This window comes from Parasteatoda tepidariorum, chromosome 7 (genome assembly GCF_043381705.1).
Source record: "Parasteatoda tepidariorum isolate YZ-2023 chromosome 7, CAS_Ptep_4.0, whole genome shotgun sequence".
NCBI lineage: Eukaryota > Metazoa > Arthropoda > Arachnida > Araneae > Theridiidae > Parasteatoda > Parasteatoda tepidariorum.
The window spans coordinates 41,040,462-41,058,699 of record NC_092210.1 but is presented as its reverse complement, the minus strand read 5'-3'; the positions used below and the strand labels follow the sequence as shown (position 1 = coordinate 41,058,699).

General features: G+C 26.7%; 1 protein-coding gene across 2 annotated transcripts in view; it reads left to right on the top strand.

Moving 5' to 3' along the window:
- LOC107442113 (Protein interacting with APP tail-1) overlaps positions 1 to 11,321 on the top strand; it is a 29,359-nt gene extending 18,038 nt beyond the window's left edge. For both annotated transcript variants that reach the window (XM_043040280.2, XM_043040279.2), the window contains exons 11-14: positions 994 to 1,079; positions 3,321 to 3,511; positions 6,299 to 6,464; positions 8,020 to 11,321. In XM_043040280.2, the coding sequence (XP_042896214.1) occupies positions 994 to 1,079; positions 3,321 to 3,511; positions 6,299 to 6,464; positions 8,020 to 8,258 (682 nt within the window). In that variant the 3' untranslated portion in view covers positions 8,259 to 11,321. The remainder of the gene's footprint in view (positions 1 to 993; positions 1,080 to 3,320; positions 3,512 to 6,298; positions 6,465 to 8,019) is intronic.
- The last annotated feature ends 6,917 nt before the right edge of the window (positions 11,322 to 18,238 follow it).

Sequence of the window (18,238 nt, the reverse complement as noted above, 5' to 3'; positions counted from 1 at the left end):
ATTATATTTTCAATTATTATTATAATTTTCAATTTTTTAAGATTTTTATAAGGATAAAGAAAAACAATAATACTGTGGAAAAGTTTTTATCATACACTTTTCAAAATGCATAAAAACTAGTAAAATATAATGTTTAACCCATAGAGTGATAAAGATTGAGGTCATGTGCTGACAATTTGGATTTTTCAATATGACTTATTAAATTATCATTCACTGAGTTATTTTTACGAATATTTTGGCTTATCTAGTTTGTTTTACCCTCTAAGTCTAATATAATTTGCTAAATAGTGCTAGTGTACATTTATTGAAAATTAAGGGCCTATAGAGAAGTGATAATACCTTTTTATTGGAATTCTTACATTTTATTGCATCATTATTTATCATTGTGTATTTTTGGAACATGAAACTAAATATCACTTTAACAAGTTTCAAAGTGCTCCAAAAGCTCTTAAATTTATTTATTTTTTTGTTTACAAAATTTATCAAAAAAAATTTTTTTCTGGTTGTTAGCAATTATTTTTCTTCTATTCCATGCTCCAAACAATTCTGTATATTGAACTGTTTGAATCACCTTTGCTTCTCTGCATAATACCAGTTCTTTATAAACCATAAAAAAATTTTCTGTGGTCGTTTTGTCTCAATTTACTAATAAGATTTAAAGATTCTAAATGTAGGAATGGAAAAAAGCTGATTTGCTTGCCCTTACTATACAAAATGAAATTATTAATGAGTAACTGAGAACTGTAAATTTAGGTCATCTTTGGAAATGCATTATCTTTGGTGAATGCATTTAATTTTAGTACATTAAGCATGGTAGTCTTGTTTCGTCATAAAGATTGTGCAATGAATGGTATTATTCTTTTTCAATATAAAATTATAACTTTTTAATTTTGTTTAAGTTATTCAGTGAACATGGTGTTTTTATATGTTCTCTTTTTATTAAGCCATTTTTTCATAGTGGAAAGTTATGTAATAACTTTTTATATTTTTTAGGGAACACATTGAAAAAGCATGTACCATTAAAGAGAGTCTGTTGAGTGAGGATCATTTTTTACTTCCTTCAGCTAAAAGAATAACAGGTATTTTTTTGTGATACAGATATTTTAAAAATAGTTTTTTAAAACTGTAAGGATTTATTTGACCAGGTATTTATATTTTTGTTAATTAAATAAAATCATGCTTGTTGTTCAAATTTCTTTTATTATAAAAATAATTTAAAAAAATATTTTTGATAAAATCTTTTTAATTACTAAGTTTGCAAGTTAGAATTTCTTCTGTTCGTTTTATTTTTTCCTATTTGTATAAGTACTAAAATTTAGTGTAGCAGGAAAATTATATTCAATCTTTTTTTAAAGAATTTTATTTTAATGGCACAAATTTAATTTTGTACTAGCTAATGGCGTATGAACTCTTTAAAATTTGAGGAACATTAAAATTGAGGTTTTTTGACTATAATACCTCTTTGACAGGTGATTTTTCATAAAATAATTAACTTGAATAATTTTCTTGAATTTTACTATTTAAAAAATATTAAATTTTTTACTCCATTACATTTGACTTTTTAGGGGTTTGAATAACAATAAACAACCATTTTTTAGTAATAAATTTGTATACATTATCAATGCACTATGTATGGCTTAATAAGCATTGAAAATACAAAATAAACTTTTTTTTTTTTTAATCTTCAGGTTAAATTTGTCTTTAACCAATCAAATATAAAATATTTATGCAAATTATATGTAAACAATCAAATTGTGTTGTCATCCGCATCCCCTCCCCACCCTTAAATAAACTAATCAAATTACATAGCTTGGTGAATTAGTGGTTTTAAAATAAATAAATTAGTTTTGAATGTCAGAAATTTCAAATATTTTTTTTTCTTTTACATTTCAAAAACAATAAGTTTTTTTTTGTTTTCTTTTCTTTATTTTTTTACCAACCATAATCCAGGAAACTTCTTCAGAATTATAAAAATATTTTTCTTGTCTTACACATAGGGTATCAATGGGTGTCACATAGGGTCTCAATTCAAGACGAGTGGATAAACTCAGTGATTAAAATCAGCATGTTAATCATTTGAGTTTCACAGGTTCTCAAAGTCAATGGAATAACTATTAGTAACAGTAGTTAATAATAGAAGTCTAATAGATGGTTCAAAAGTTAACAGTAGTAAGTACCCTAACAATTTTACCTTGGCCCCAGTTAGGTTAAATATTGGATCAATATGGGTCTGCTAAGAAGATACACTAAGGGACCCATATTGCAATGCCTAGATTTTTTAATATTGGTCCTAGGATGTACTATATAGAACATATATTGGCCAATATAGGGCCTATACTGGCTTAATAATAAATATAAAATATTGGATGAATCTGACAATTCTATATAGGGCTGATATTAGTTGTAAAGTAACTGTAAAATATCGGGTGAATCGGACAATTCTATATAGGACCAATCGGAAAAATGATGGCCTTTTGATCCCTTATTGGGCCAAGATTATGAATATTAGTCGAAAAAGGGCCAAGTTATTTTGCTGCTAGGGTAGTGAAATATTTTCCAGTCAACTAGTGAAGTTTTTTAAAAATTTCATCACCAGAAATAAAATGACATTTTTTCTAATGTAATAAAATTTTAATAGATATACAGGTATTTTTTTAAACAAATCTGGAATATGTTTCCTCAACTTCTACTAGCAAGATTAGAAATGTGAAATTCTTTAATAAAAACAGATATAAGAACTATCTTTAAAAAACTGCTAATATAAGTTATAAAAATATGTAGATAACAGACATTGGGTGCCTTTACTTCATTTTGAGTTTGTGTTGTTCATGCATATTAAATACATTTGTAAAATATTTTGTGATATTTTCTTTACTGTTTTTGTTTGTGTATGAAACTAGTTATGTGTAGAAAGTTTCATTTGTCACATTTAAAAATAGTTTAAATATTTTGAATTTAATACTTAAGATATAAAATTGTTAAATATTATAGTTTTTTGAGTCAACTTATATGATAATATTTAACAGAATTACTTGAATTAACTGAATCTTCACTGAAGAGACAGGGAATCAATTTAGTTCTTTCTGCAACATGATATACTTAAATTTTACATAATAAATTTTTATGGAAATGTGTATGACTCTTATGTTTGATATCCATTCAATTATTTAATTTAAAGGTATAAATATATAATTAAAATATAAATATGTAATAAAATAATATATACAATTATAAATATCTTATTAATTATTTATGAATTTTTTTTATTTAAAAAAATATTAACTCAATATAAAATGACTTAATTTTTTTTGATTTCACAGCTTTAATTTTTGAAGAAATTGCTAATGATAGTCATGATTATGAAACACAGCACAGATTGTTTCAGAGAGCTGAAGAACTCCACTTATCTGCTCTTCGTGTTACCAAAAACTACTTGGGTGAAATGAATGTTCTCGCTGCAAAACACTACGGTAACCTTGGCAGATTATATCAGTCCATGAAAAAATATGGGGTACGTACAAGTTTAATATTTCTTCATAGTTAATATTTTTCGTCTTAAATTTAACTGTTTTTTTAGCTTATAATGTAAAATTTTTTTTAATCTCTGTTACTGCTGTTATCTGATATTAATTTTATCTGTACAATTTCCTATTTTAGATTTGGCAGATTTTTTTTTATGTTGCTTTCTGTTATGTAGTTGAGGTTTGATTCATGACTACCTATTTGTCTTAAAAAAATTCTGTGTGTAAGATAGCTTTTTTTGTAGACAAGAGCTTATTTATTTCAGATCAAGAATAATTATACTTGTAGGAGAAATTACAAATAACCAATTCAAAACTTATTAAATTATTCTTTAAGACTTTTTTGTTAAACTAATATGCATATTTTTTTTACATTACCACATAAAAAGGTTTTATTTTAAAGATTTTATTGGCAACAATTATATTATGGCAAATTTGAAAACAGAAGCACTGGAAAAAATTATATAAAAAAACATGTTTTTTTTTCTTCAATGTACGGCAAAACTGCAATACTCACCTAAATGGTTTTAGCACCAATCAACAACGAAAAGCTTAGTTACTGGTTACATTGGTGAATTTATGGTGTTTTTTTAATTATTTTTAATTGAGTTTATTAAATTTGCTGTAATAATTTGGTTATTTCATTTTAGTCTTACAAAATGTTTAGAAGTCAATTCATTCTTTAAAAATGTAGTGTATTAATGATGAAAAAAAGTATATTTTGTTAAATAAATTGGGATTTATTTTAAATATATTAATTTTTAAATATTTTAATTTCATATTTTAAATATTTAAACATATGTTTTTAAATTTATTTCAATGTTGAACAAAATACATATTTATATGGAATTGTTGATCCTTTTCAACTAATGGAAGAATACACATAAAATAGTATTATTTATTTAGATATTTTTCTTTGACAGAGGGAAAGAAACAAAAGTAATAAAAATATAGCAAAATCAATTTGTGTGAAAATGGAATTAATATCTAAGATATAAGATTCATAATTGGTTACAAATTTTTTTGTTTCAACACAAATGCAAAATGTGTAAAGATTTTAAAACACAAATATAAATTCATGTTATCCAATTTTAATTCAAAAATTTGTATCAAAATGAAGGAGAAAAACTCTAAGAGGGTGCAAGGGCCCCATCAGGCTAGAAGAAATTCATAGAAAAGTGTCGTGATGATGACAAAGTTGATTGTTCTTGAATATTATCGTTCATGCATACCTTCTGCTTTTAATCGTTAGCATTTTGAACTTAACTTTTTGTTTACAGGGAATATGGCAGTCTGGAAAACCGAGAATGCTTGAAAAAGCCAAGGGAAGTTGATATTTTTAGGGAAAGTCAGGAAAATTGATCTTTGTTTTGTAAATACTGTAGAGTTCTTAAACGATTTTTTCGGTTCATAATGTTGAGTTAGATCTCTTTTAATTCATTAAAAAATAGTTGTGCACAATTAAATTCATTTTTATCATATGAGTATTTTTATTACTAATTCTTGCAAATTGTTACTGATTCTTACAATTGGAGTATACACTTACAAACAAAAAATTCACAAAAATCTTTAAAAAAAAAAAGATATAGAATTTTCAAGAAAGAACCTAGTTTAGAACATGCAAATAACAAGCATATAACTTTTTAAGTCAGTCACAACATTTTTTCACTCCATTTTAAAATTCTATTGTCACAAGATACATAAAAAAATAAATTTTATTTATTATTTCTTAATTTTTTATTATTTCATTTAATAACAGTCAAGGAACTTAGAATTGTAAGGTATACTATTTTGAAATGTGTAATTTCAAATGTCAAAGCATAAAATTTGAATGGAATCAGTTGAATAGCGCTTTAGAAATTTATAAATATGACTTTTTTGAAGTTTTATAACTCTGAAACTATTTGGTTATATTTGTTCTAGCAATTTTCTGTTTTTAAATATTCATTTGCCACCCTTAATACATATGTTTCTTTTTTTTTGTCTTCAATTTTTATGATGATTTTAAAAAGGTATCTTGATGTCCATCCTTACATAACACTCTTGACATCTTTCTTTTTGGAAATATGTTTGTAGTGTTTTCATATAATTTTTCATTAGAGGAAAATATTCTTAGTTACATTATATATAATATATTAAATATTCTTAGTTACATTATATTTAGTTATAAATATTCTTAGAACATTACAAAGCTCAAAGTTACTTTTCTTTGTTGAATTCATGATAAAAATATGAATCTAAATTTATCAAGTATTTTATATTCTAAAAGTATCGTAAATTTTTTTGTATTCATGTTATCATGCTACGTACCTTACATAATGTAAGGTAGAAGTAAATGGTATTTTGTTAATAGCATGAATTAAAGTTTCACATATATTATGTTTTTATTATTTAGAACTAATAGTATTGGTTTGACGGCCGTTGGTCGAGTGGTAGCGCTTTGCACTGTCTTGCCACAGGTCCTTGGTTCGGCCCTCGGGCTAGGCAAAGTTAACTCAGCCTTTCATCCCTTCAGTGGGTTGATAAAATGAGTACCAAGCATACATAACCCAGCAATGGGGGTTCCGCGTTGGACTGACCACCCAACCGGAACATCTGCTCTAGCACCCCGGAGCCCAAAAGTCAAGAAAATTGAGATGGGAACAGTAGGCCTTGGCCCTCTATGGGCTATTGAGCCACTGAGTTTAGTTCAGGAGTATTGGATTTTATTTCTTGGGAATTTATCTATTTATTTTGTAAATTTAAAAAGTTTTTATAAATCTTGATTTTATTTTAAGGCTGCTGAAGAAATGCTTTTGAAGGCTATTACTATTAAATCCACTCTGCTAGGAGGTAATGATTATGAAGTTGCCATTTCTGTGGGCCATTTAGCATCTTTGTATAATTATGATATGCTACTTTATAAGGAAGCTGAAACATTGCATTTGCAAGCCATAGATATAGGTAGGTTGTGTAATAATTAAGAATTATTTCTATTTTTTTTTACTCTGTCTTGTAAACATTTTAAAGAAGCAAATTGTTTTGAAAACTAGAAAATTTTTGAAACAAAGATCCATGTGTACCAGAGTAAAAAAAGTTAATACGTGTTCAAAGAAGTGCTCTTTTTCTTCTTATATTTAATAGACGCTTATTTTTGTTACTTTTTGACAATACATACTTTTAGGAATTAAATCTAGTCCTAATTTTGGCTTAAACTTTGCACAATAAATTCTCCTAATTGGGCATTTAACTTGTATTGCTTAAACTTGAAATTTTGTTTGTTATTGTAAGAAAGATTTTTTTGCAATCATTGAAATATATATATTTTTATGTACGTTTGACTTTTTTAAAGAAAATATTGAAAGTAGCTGTCATTATTTTAAAATATGTAAACTAGAATATGCATAAACTTGACTGGGGTGAAACTAAGAAAATTTAATCAATTAAAAGATATTACGAGTCCATATACATTTTCATTGCTACTAGCTTTTTTTTCTTCAAATAATTTAATGAAAGGTATTTATATGAAAAATTATAATACAGATATATACATAAATAATAATAATGAAATATACTGTTTTGAGACAATAACAAACCACGAAACCGAAGATCAAAACAGCCAAAACAACATATCTTTTACATCAATTGCTGGTTTGGATGTACTACTGATAATTTTTTGATGATGGTCTGAGTCAAATTGAAGTGATCTTAGATCTAGGGATTACTGTTAATTTTTAACCCTTCTTCAAAATGACAGATAATTGAGAAAGAAAGGAAATCTAGCAGGATCTAGAAGGAAATTTTTTTCTCTTTAATCTTCAAAATCCTTTATACTATAACTCTTTCTGCGTTGTGATCCTTTGCTTTTCTACATTTAGTGCTTATCTTATTATATGCACAGTTGCCAACATATGCACTTTTGAGGACAATATGATAGGAAAGTAACAATTACATAAAGATATGTAAGTAAGAAGGAATGTTTTAAAATTCGTTAGCACCTAAAATTCAAATTAAATGTCTATCCGGCCTTCTTCATATGTTTTTAAAAATATTTATATATAATTTTAATCAAATTAATTTAAGATAAATTTTTTAAATCATAAATAAATTATTAAAATCTAAATTTTGCCCCACCTTAAAGGAAAAATCAAATCTTTTGGGAAAAGTTGGCAATTATGTATTGAAGAGTTGACGGTTATGTATATTGTGATAATAGGTATTACATATTTCCTAGCTTTTAAAACTTCTTAATTTTATTTTTTAATCCACTTTTAATTAAATTAAATCAATTAATTATTTTATTACATGTTATAAAAAGCAAACATAAATTTTTTATTCTCTTAACAATCATTGTAACAGCTAACTTTTTAATTTAATACAAATGTAAAACTCATTAATTCACTATGTCAAACATTATTGTTTTTTTTCGTGGATGGTGATATTGAAAAATGCTTTCAGGAAACTTATTTCCTTACGTAAGACGGAATTCTTGAATGTTTTTTGTTGATTTATATTTTAGGTATCACTCACTTTGGGAAATCATACAGTGGACTGGAATTTGAATATAGGGGTCTTTTGAGAATATATGCTCATTTAGGTGATGGAGACAGTCTTTCAAGAATGTATTCGAATCTGCATGATTGGAAAACTCTAAGAGATCAATTAATTGAGAAAGAAAGTAAAATAAGTCCTTTAGATTTTAAAGTTTCCATTGTATCGCCTGAAAAAATATATTCGCTTTTTATTTCTCCAACATAACTATTAGATGATGTAGACTTCATCCTGTAGTTTAAAGAATTGTTAGATGATGTTAATAGATTTATTAAATCACATGTTGAGATATATTGTTTTGTTTTAAAGTGAAGAATTGACGAATGTTATAAAACTATTATAATCTGTTGTGTAAATATGCATGTAAAGCTTGTCGGTGTTGTCTGAAGTTTAAAAAATTGCTGCAATCAAACCTGTCATTCTTAACCAATATTCTATTCAAATTAAAGAAAAAATGAAAGTAAGATAATAAAAGTAAAAATTGAGAAATTTGGAAAATTCTTGAAAAAACCTCAAATACATTTTGAATTTTGAAGAAATATGGGATATATAATATATTTTTAGCCAGAAATATAGTGTAGTTGCAATGAAAATTGTTTAGAGATTTTATGAAACACCTGATGACCAAATTTGAAACAATTTTTGCTTGTCTATGTAAAAATATAAATTCTAGTAAAATACTTGTAATTTTTTTAAAAATATTAATCTTGCTATAACATTAATTTTTTATAAATATTTGAAATAAATTAACCATTTTACAAACAAATTTTTGTAGAAATGTTTTGATTAAAATTTAATTTTCCTTGCAGACCCACTCAATTATTAGTTTAGTGCTTTGTTCAATATTTATGCTTTATCTTTTTACTTTTTTTTTTTAACCTTTGTGCATTTTTTGGTATAAATGTTATGACTCCTGTATTATTTTTAATATTTTTTCATTACTGAGGTTACATAGTGTATTATTTAATCGACAAATGAATGGTGTAAATTTAATAGACATATAATTATCATGTAAGACTTTTTATCCATTTTATCACTAGTAGTTTTATCATTAAGTTATAATTTTTAATGAACATCAATAATGATTTTCTTATGAAATAATAATTTTTGTTTAAGCTTCTTAAAGTACTTGATTAAAAACTTCATTCGCTTCAAAATTATATTAATAGGAAATTGCAGCCAGCAACTTTTGAGAGATCAAGCACCAGTGCCCATTTACAAGTTTGAAACTTGTTGACTTTTATTTCTTATATGTTTTTGATATGTTTATAATATGTTTTTGAAGCGAATGAAGTTTTTAATCAGATAATATCTTACTGCTTCAGTTTCTTGGGATTATTCATTTAATGTTTTGTAGTATTTTTCTTAAACATTTTATTTTCACAGCTATATTTTTCACTGTTATATTTTTCAAAAGTATATATAGGTTGTAAAAATCAATTTGTTCCTTAAGGTCGAGTAATGTCAAGTTTCAGTTGTGGTAAGTAATTAATCTGATAATTAAAGAGATTTTTTATGAATTCAGAAAGCATTTTATTTTAGAAGTTCAAGTCACGTGAAGGAGGATTTTGTCAACATCTTTAAGTAAAGAAATATATAAACTTTTTACTTTTTTTATGGTGTCTCTGAAGTATCTCTTAAAATTATGAACATTGTTATGTAAAGTTTTAATTGCCTAAATAGTTTAATTTTTCATTTTAAGAACTTGAATTTTCTATAAAGTAATATGCATTTTAGTTTCATTGAAAAATTTATGTTAGTCAGAGATGATTGTGCTCCGGAAAAAATCCGGATTTCCAGATTTTTCGATAACCGCGATCAAGAAATCCAAAGTCCAGAAGTTTACAGAAATCATCGATCACATTTATGAATACAAATTCTTGTATGTTTTATTTAAAAATATTAGAACTAGAATTTATACTTGGCATCTCTTTCATTTGTAAATATTTTTTCTGGTAGAATACTAAATGTGATTAGAGATAAAAGTAAACTAAAAACATAATTGTTAATTTAAATTATGTTGTATATAATTTATGTAGAATTTCACTTTGTGAAAATATCAATGATTTAAATTTATAAGGACATTAATTTTTTGAAATGCATCATTAATGATTTTATGCAAGAAATTTTCAGGATTTTTTAATTGAGCTTACAATTACCCCTGGCTAGTAGTATTAAAAAAATGATTGATTTTCATACAGCAGATTAATCAAAAACATTTTATTTATTTGTGCAAATTTTCAATTTATGATTAAAGATTGAATTAAACGACTTGTATATAGTTTAGTTCATTTTATTGCACCAATTTTTTTTCCTGTTTTCCATAGTGCTGTGTGAAATTTTATTTCATATATTATATTTAAGTATACATGCTGAAAATCACACTTACAAAGCTCCCATATTAGGTAAGTAAATGTGGCGACTGTGAAGAAAAACTTTATTTAAAACATCTGCATGCTGTTGAGTCTTTACAAAATCTTGAGCTGTTTTTTAAAGCTGCATAAAATATAGATTATGAAATATCTTATGCATTAATGCATTTTATGCATTAATTAACCTAAATTAAACAAAATTCTGAGGCATTACAAAAAAATTATGTGAAACATTTATTGCAAGTTGACTTTTTTTATGTTTGAATTTAATGTGCTAACCTTGAATTCCGATTAAATGAGCATTTTTCCATTTCTCAATCTCCTCGTTAAATGCATATTCTACTGTATTTATCTATACATATACCTTGTAAACTTTTTTTGTTTGTTTCTCTATGTCAATAGCTTCTTTTAGAATAAATGTGGATTGTGGCAATTGCTTATAAATATTTTTATACGCTATGGGTCTGAAAAAGAATGTTTGTTTTTATTTTTCTTCATTGCTTAAAATGAGAATTAATGAATATTAAAATGTATTTTACAATTATTTTACTCACCATTACCAGTTTTTGTGAATAACTTTTTTCTTTCATTAATTGTTAGTTATTTAAATATTTGAAGCATTTTAAAATTGTGAATTTAAGATTGTAAAAACACTTGTTTGCTGTCATAAGGCTGTAAATTTTTAGATTAAAATTTTTTTAATCCTAATATTTTTTTAATGTTTGCATATGTAAAGACATAGTAGCAAATTATTGTCAGAAATACTTTTTCATTCAGATTATGGGTGTAAATTTATTCAAATTTTCATTTAAAAATGGCTGGTTTGAATTATATGTTTGTATACATTTGTATATTATAGTGCATAAAGTGTTCCAATAAAGTATTTGTTTTAAATTCATTTTCTGTTTCTATACTCTAGTGCTCTGCCTTATTTTTTTTTTTGTCAATGTTGGTTTATTTATTTTTTAAAATTGAAACCAATTTAAGAATTGTGAAATTTGTGTGGAGATTCTTTTAATGATGTTGGCTTGGTTGAACTAATCACCTGGATTGCAGTTTGGATATTAGAAAATACCATTACTTGATAAGTTTTATCTTCATAAATCAATAAGTGTTTAAGAGCAATTCGAATAATCTCTACTTCTCCTATAAAGCAGTTCGGTATTTTCCTGCAAGGTCGTAAAAGAAGATAAGGTTGGAAAAAAATTCCATATTTTATTAAAGGAACCATCTGTGTATGTATGCAGCCACTCAGATTCTGAGCATCACTTGTCAAAAGTATCATGAACAATGGAAAATTGTTCAGGTCTGTCATGTATGCCAATAACAATAAAAAAATATATAGTGAAGGAATTGAAATCTTTGTGAAAAAAATAGAATATGTCACTTAAGAGAATTGATACTTGATGTACTTGGCTTACTTGAAATAGACTGGAAAGAACAATTGAAAACGTAAACAAATGCCATATGTTTCAACTACCAATCTGGATCGAAATACCCACTCTCTTGCAGGTATCCCATTGTTACCAATTTTGGTTAATTTGTTATTCATTAAAAAAAAACATGAGTGATTAGAGAAAAAACACTAATGAAGATATTTATATAGCTCTCTCCTTGCAATTAAATAAATAAATAAAATACTAAAAATGAAACAAAGAAAAAATTACTTTAGCTTTCATAATTATTTTTTTTAAATATTAAAGCGTTCAACGCTATTCCTTAAATTGTATTGCAAAGAACAATTCGAAAAAATTCCAACTGCGGATTAAAAATTTTCAAATTGTTATTCGTGAACGCAGCGACCTATAGGGGGCGTTGTTATTTGAGACGAATGACTGCTAGCAAAACAACAAAACCATCAGTACTTCAGTGTACCATGGTACCGCCCCTTCCTAATTGTGTCTTATTAAATATTAAAAATGTTTGATCTTATTTTTTATGCAAGCCAACACAAAATAGCATATTTTTTTTTTAAGGAAGGAACATCCAAAACACATCGGAAAAATATTTATAAATAAACAGAAAGAAAATATGTATCTTATTTTCTTATTAGAAAACCTAATGCCTGCGAAATCGCTCTATTAAATTTTATGATCTAATATGAATGGTCTATTTAAATTTTATATTCCATACTTTTCTGAATCATATTACTTCAAACATTAAAATATGCGAAAAGAGTACAGAAACACATAATAAACACATTTTATTTTGCAAAAAAGTTTTTTTACAATAATTTCTATTACAAAATTTAAAGTTTCAATAAAAAATCATTATTTATTAACTAAAAAACGTAAAATAAAGAATGCTTCCAATAAAAATAAAAAAAAAACTTCCAAAAATTCCTTATATTGAAATAATGAAAAATTTTCATATTGTTTTTTTTTTAAGTCTCAAAGTTCTTAATCACATGTAGAAAATCATCCCTATATCATAAAATTGGAGCAAAAATTATTTACAAGCAAATTTTTTATTTTAGAAATCATAACACTTACCTGCTTTATAAATCTGGAGAATTCCAAGTTGAAATGTTCTTCATTTGAAAATTTTATTCTCAATAATATAAACATAGATTATCCCTTCATTACTTTAAGATGACATACCACGCAATAAAATTTTATAATTGTAAGATCTCGATATGAATTTCAATAACTTAAAAGCAATGAGCTTATGTTACTTAACAGAACAGCTGAATTCTAGTTGAAATTGAGCATTCAAAATTAAGAAAATACTTGCCAAGAAAACGATAAAAATTTATTAATCATCAACACTAATGGTACTTTTTCAAGTATTTCTTTACTGTTGTTTTCACAGAAATATATGCTATTATATAAAGAAGAAGAATATTCTATAACTATTACAGTTCTGCACGCACTGGAATCACATTTATTTATTACAATGAAATAAGCAATGTAGAATTAAATAACTTCCCGTTAATTTATAACGAGTTGAAGATAAAAAAAATGTATTTTTCCTTCATACTCCCATCTTTAACAGTATGCGATTACGAATTCGGAAGTTATCGGTTGCAAGTTTGTTGATAATTCAAAGGAAAAAATTATTGACAAATTGTTCTTCAAATGTCGGGCGCGTTCTGTTTACGAATGATTTACCAATGTTCTGGATGGTTTTTCAAGTTCTGTGTTTTCCTTAGGGAAATTTTGCTTCTTATTTGCTGCTGAAAAAAAGAAAAAAAAAANAAAAAAAAAAAAAAAAAAAAAAAAAAAAAAAAAAAAAAAAAAAAAAAAAAACTAATGATTCTGATAGAACTAAATGAGAACTTAATAAATAAAAGCATGAAAATATCCTCCCCGCTAGAGGGCTTATTCAAGCGTTGAGATCGCGAATTAAATATATATATAAACTATTTTTTTAAAATTTACTTTTTTTCTAGTTTTAATATTGGCAACATCTTTGGAAAAGAGAGATCAAACACTAGCAGTTTAAAATTCGTTTGGAATATTTTAAACCATTTGATTTTTTTTTATTTATTTCAGTTTAGAACTTCTTTACAGTTGCTTTATCATGCTGGTTTCTTTTATTTGATGGAATTTAATATTGTGATACTGTGAAAATAATATGCAACGCAATACTTCTTTTAATTTAATTTTAACATCTTACTAAATTCACCTAGAAAGAAATCATTAGTTTTGTTCTGAAAGTGCTGCCCAATCTAATTTCAATCAAACTGTTAAAGAATTGAAGTTGCTAAATTTTCAAATTACTTTTCATCTTATTGAATATTCACCTAAAAAAACTTATGAAAGTTGAAAGAAAGAAGAAAAGATTTTTATGAACAAATTAGAAAAGACAAAATAACAGAGCAATTTTTAAGCAGATGGAATTCCTAATTACGACGCATTAAATGCATCAAATGTAAGTAATGAACATGAATTCATGTTTGATTATTATTTAATGAAAATCAAAATTTATGTTTATTTTACTATTGAATGTTACTTGTTTAGAGTAATTCTATGCTTAATCTTTCTAAATTAGCAAAAAAAAAAAAATTATTATTACTTCAATTGATATTTGTATTGTCTAGAATGTTTATACTAGTTTAAATAATTTTCGTGAAATCAAATTTTGAATATACGATGTTAAAATATTACTATAAGATTAAGAGATATCGAAGTGTATTTCTGTGACTTAATGCAAGAGTCATAGATATCAAAGTTTAACGATGTGTTTCTTAAGCTCATTTTAGAAAATAATAAATAAATAGCTTTTATCAACGATGATTTTTCTGAGTGGATTTATCTATATGAAATCTATATTTTTATGAGTGGAACGAAAATGACTTCTTTTTAACACTATGTATGTATGTATGTATGTATGTATGTATGTATGTATGTATGTATGTATGTATGTACGTATATATATATGTACGTACGTACGGACGCATGCATGCATGCATACATACATACATACATACATACATACATACATACATACATACATACATACATACTGTATGTATGTACGTACGTACGTATGTAAAAGGAAATACGAAATTAAATCAAAACAAGATTAACCGTGGTAACCGGAGGATACGAAGGTGACTGAAAGTGGAAAATCTGGTAAAGATACCAAGTGGAAGGAAAGAGCTGTTCATTTATACTTGTGATTGCTTTGAAGCCGTGCTTTTAAAGTTGTTTTTATGTTAATACTAGTTATATATTTGACACATAAATTGAGTATTCGAGAGATTTTCGACTTGTACAGTCCGCAAAAAAAAAAGGATATCACCCTGAGTAACTTTCGTTCTAATGATCGGATTTTCACGAACTAAGTGCCAATCTTAATGGTTCCGGGGGGTGACCTCAAATATGCTAATTAATTAGTGCTAACTATTAATTAAGTTACGAAATCAGACACAAAAACGTACTTTCTCTGAATAAACATATAATTTTTTTGCATATTTGGATATTTTCATATTTGCATATTTTCCTTATCTTCAAAATATAGGGGGTAGCCGCAATCTGGGAAATGTGGTCCCCATAGTTTGGTCAGGAGAGCGATTCAAAGTTCGTACCCCTTAATGTTAATTTCGCTTTTTGCGTTTTCAGTCATATTTTCAAAACTAATGAAGCAATTCAAAAAAAATTGCACCCACTCATAAAACTCATTTACCCAAAGATAATTTCATGCAAAAAATAATTTTTAATAATTATTTATTATTTTTTATTATTTAATTAAAGTGAGGATGAAAAAATTTTGAATTATAAGGTAGGGATTTTTCTATACCATTTTAATCTACATATTTTTCAATTGAAAAATCTAAAGTTTCTATTGTTTTTATTTATTAGAAGATGAGAAAAATTAAAATTAATTATTTAAAAAAAAATAATTTGGCGACAATGAAGAAATGATTAAATGGGGCGATTAATATTAAAATGTGATAAACTTACGAGGAACTTGACTTAGCGCCAGTGGCGTAAAATTTCATTCATATTTTTTTCGCTAATAATCGTTTGCTAATCTTTTTATTTTTATTTCTTTAAAACTATAAAATACGATATTTCTTTTTTAGTCGTCTAAAATTCTATTTGAAATTTAGTCAAGAAATTTGAATAAAACATTTCAATCAACGAATGTTGAGTTTTATAAAAGCATGCTTGTGATAGAATATGATTATACACCAGATTTTGCTTATTTAATGTGATTATTTTTTAGTTTTTTTTTCTCAATAACTGATACAATTTCTATAATATACGTACGTATGAATAGATTTGGAATAAAATATTTATCAATTTCTTGAATATATTTTTTATAAATAATAATAAAAATACGTAGTCAACATTTTTAAACATCTCTCACATCATTGCAAATTTCTCAACATCTTATATGTCGTCTTAATCTTGAAAGTAATTTTTTAATCACCTATTCGGAAGTGTTTCGCAGAACTATTTTACCAACTATTTAATTAAATTTTAACATTTTTAAAAATCTTATTCTTTACCCTACTACGTTTTTTATTTCATCGTTAATATACTGATAAATTTTTCACGTCATGGATTGATTCGAGGAACATTCCAGTGAGTTTCAAGTCATATCTTGGCCCCCAAATTCACCTGACCTTAATCCAATAGAGCATTTGTGGTCCTACTTGGAAAACCAAATTTATACTGCCACGCTACCCCCTCGCAATGTGAGGGAATTGCAGGACCAGTTGGTAAGCGCTTAGTACCAGATACCTCAGACTCTATCAGCACCTTGTGGAATCAATGCCACGGCGGGTGCTAGCATTTTTGAGGACTAAGGGTCGTCCTACGTGGTATTAGCAGGGTGGCTATAATGTAATGTCTCTTCGGTGTATATTTCACACATTTCCTAGGCATTCTATAGAATGCCAAATGAGAAACCGGCAAAGTATAAAATGCATTCGTCAAAATGTCATTCAAAAATGACAATTAGGTTATTTTCTTTTTTTTTATATGAAAATTTTGTTTCCCTTAATAAGACAGGCATAAATTATGTCTTGCACAACTTTTTACTTTTCAACATTTTGAATAAATTTTTTTTAATGGAACTCTCAGTTTTCTTTTTTCAGAATGACATTTTTATTTTTGAGAAATGCATGTTACTGTGAATGACCGAAATCTGGAGAATGTCGACTTTCACCGGTGAATGTCAACAAACACACAGTCGCTTTGGTGATTGTCTGAAATATTTTTTACATCCGATTTGATATTAATTTATTCTCTGATATAATTACATTTAATCAATATTTTAACACTCACTGACGATAGATTAGAAGAAACATCAGTGTAGGGTAAACCGGACAAATGCATACCGGGCAATGGCACTTGATCTTAAAAAAACTTCAGTGTAGGGTATACCGGGCAGTGACACTTGTCTTTAAAAAAACATCATTGTAGGGTATACCGGTCAAATGTATACCAGGCAGTGGCACTTGACCTTAAAAAAACATCAGTGTAGGATATACCGGGCAAATGTATTGCCGGGTTGTGGCACTTAACTAGACTTAGAAAAATTTCGGACATTTACCAAAGGTCTAATCATACTAGTTCTAGTTAATTGCCACTACCCGGTATACATTTGCCTGGTATACCAGACATTGATGTTTTTTAAGGTCTAGTGTCACTGCCTGGTATACATTTGCCCAGTATACCAGACACTGATGCTTTTTTAAGGTCAAGTGCCACTGCCCGGTATACCCTACACTGAAGTTTTTTTAAGGTCAAGTGCCACTGCCCGGTATATCCTACACTGATGTTTTTTTAAGGTTCAGTGCCGTTGCCCGATATATATTAGCCTGATACTCCGAACACTGATGTTTCTTCTAATCTATCGTCAGTAAGTATTATAATATCGAATAAATGTAATTATATCCACGAATAAATTAATATAAAATCGGATGTAGTAAATATTTCGGACATTCACCAAAGCGACTATGTGATTGTCAACATTCACCGGTGAAAGTCAACAACCTCCTATTTCGGTCCTTCACAGTAACATGCACATCATAAATATAACATAATGACCTCATCAGTATGTTTTTTTCATACTTTGCCTAAATAGCATCCGGTATTATATATAATGCCTGGGCAAAGTATGTAATACCTCTCACATTTCATACTTTGCTGAAAACATCCGGCATTGTATAGAATGCCTAGGCATTCTATTCAATACCGGCGTTTCATACTTTGTCCGGTAACATATATAAGAAAACAAAAATAATCTTAGTAGCAGTATTTGGTGGTAAATGTAGCTGTAATCGTATTTGAAGAATATGCTGTGCGACATTTTATGGTGAATTTGCGAATGTAAGTTTCAGAATGTATACATGTCTAA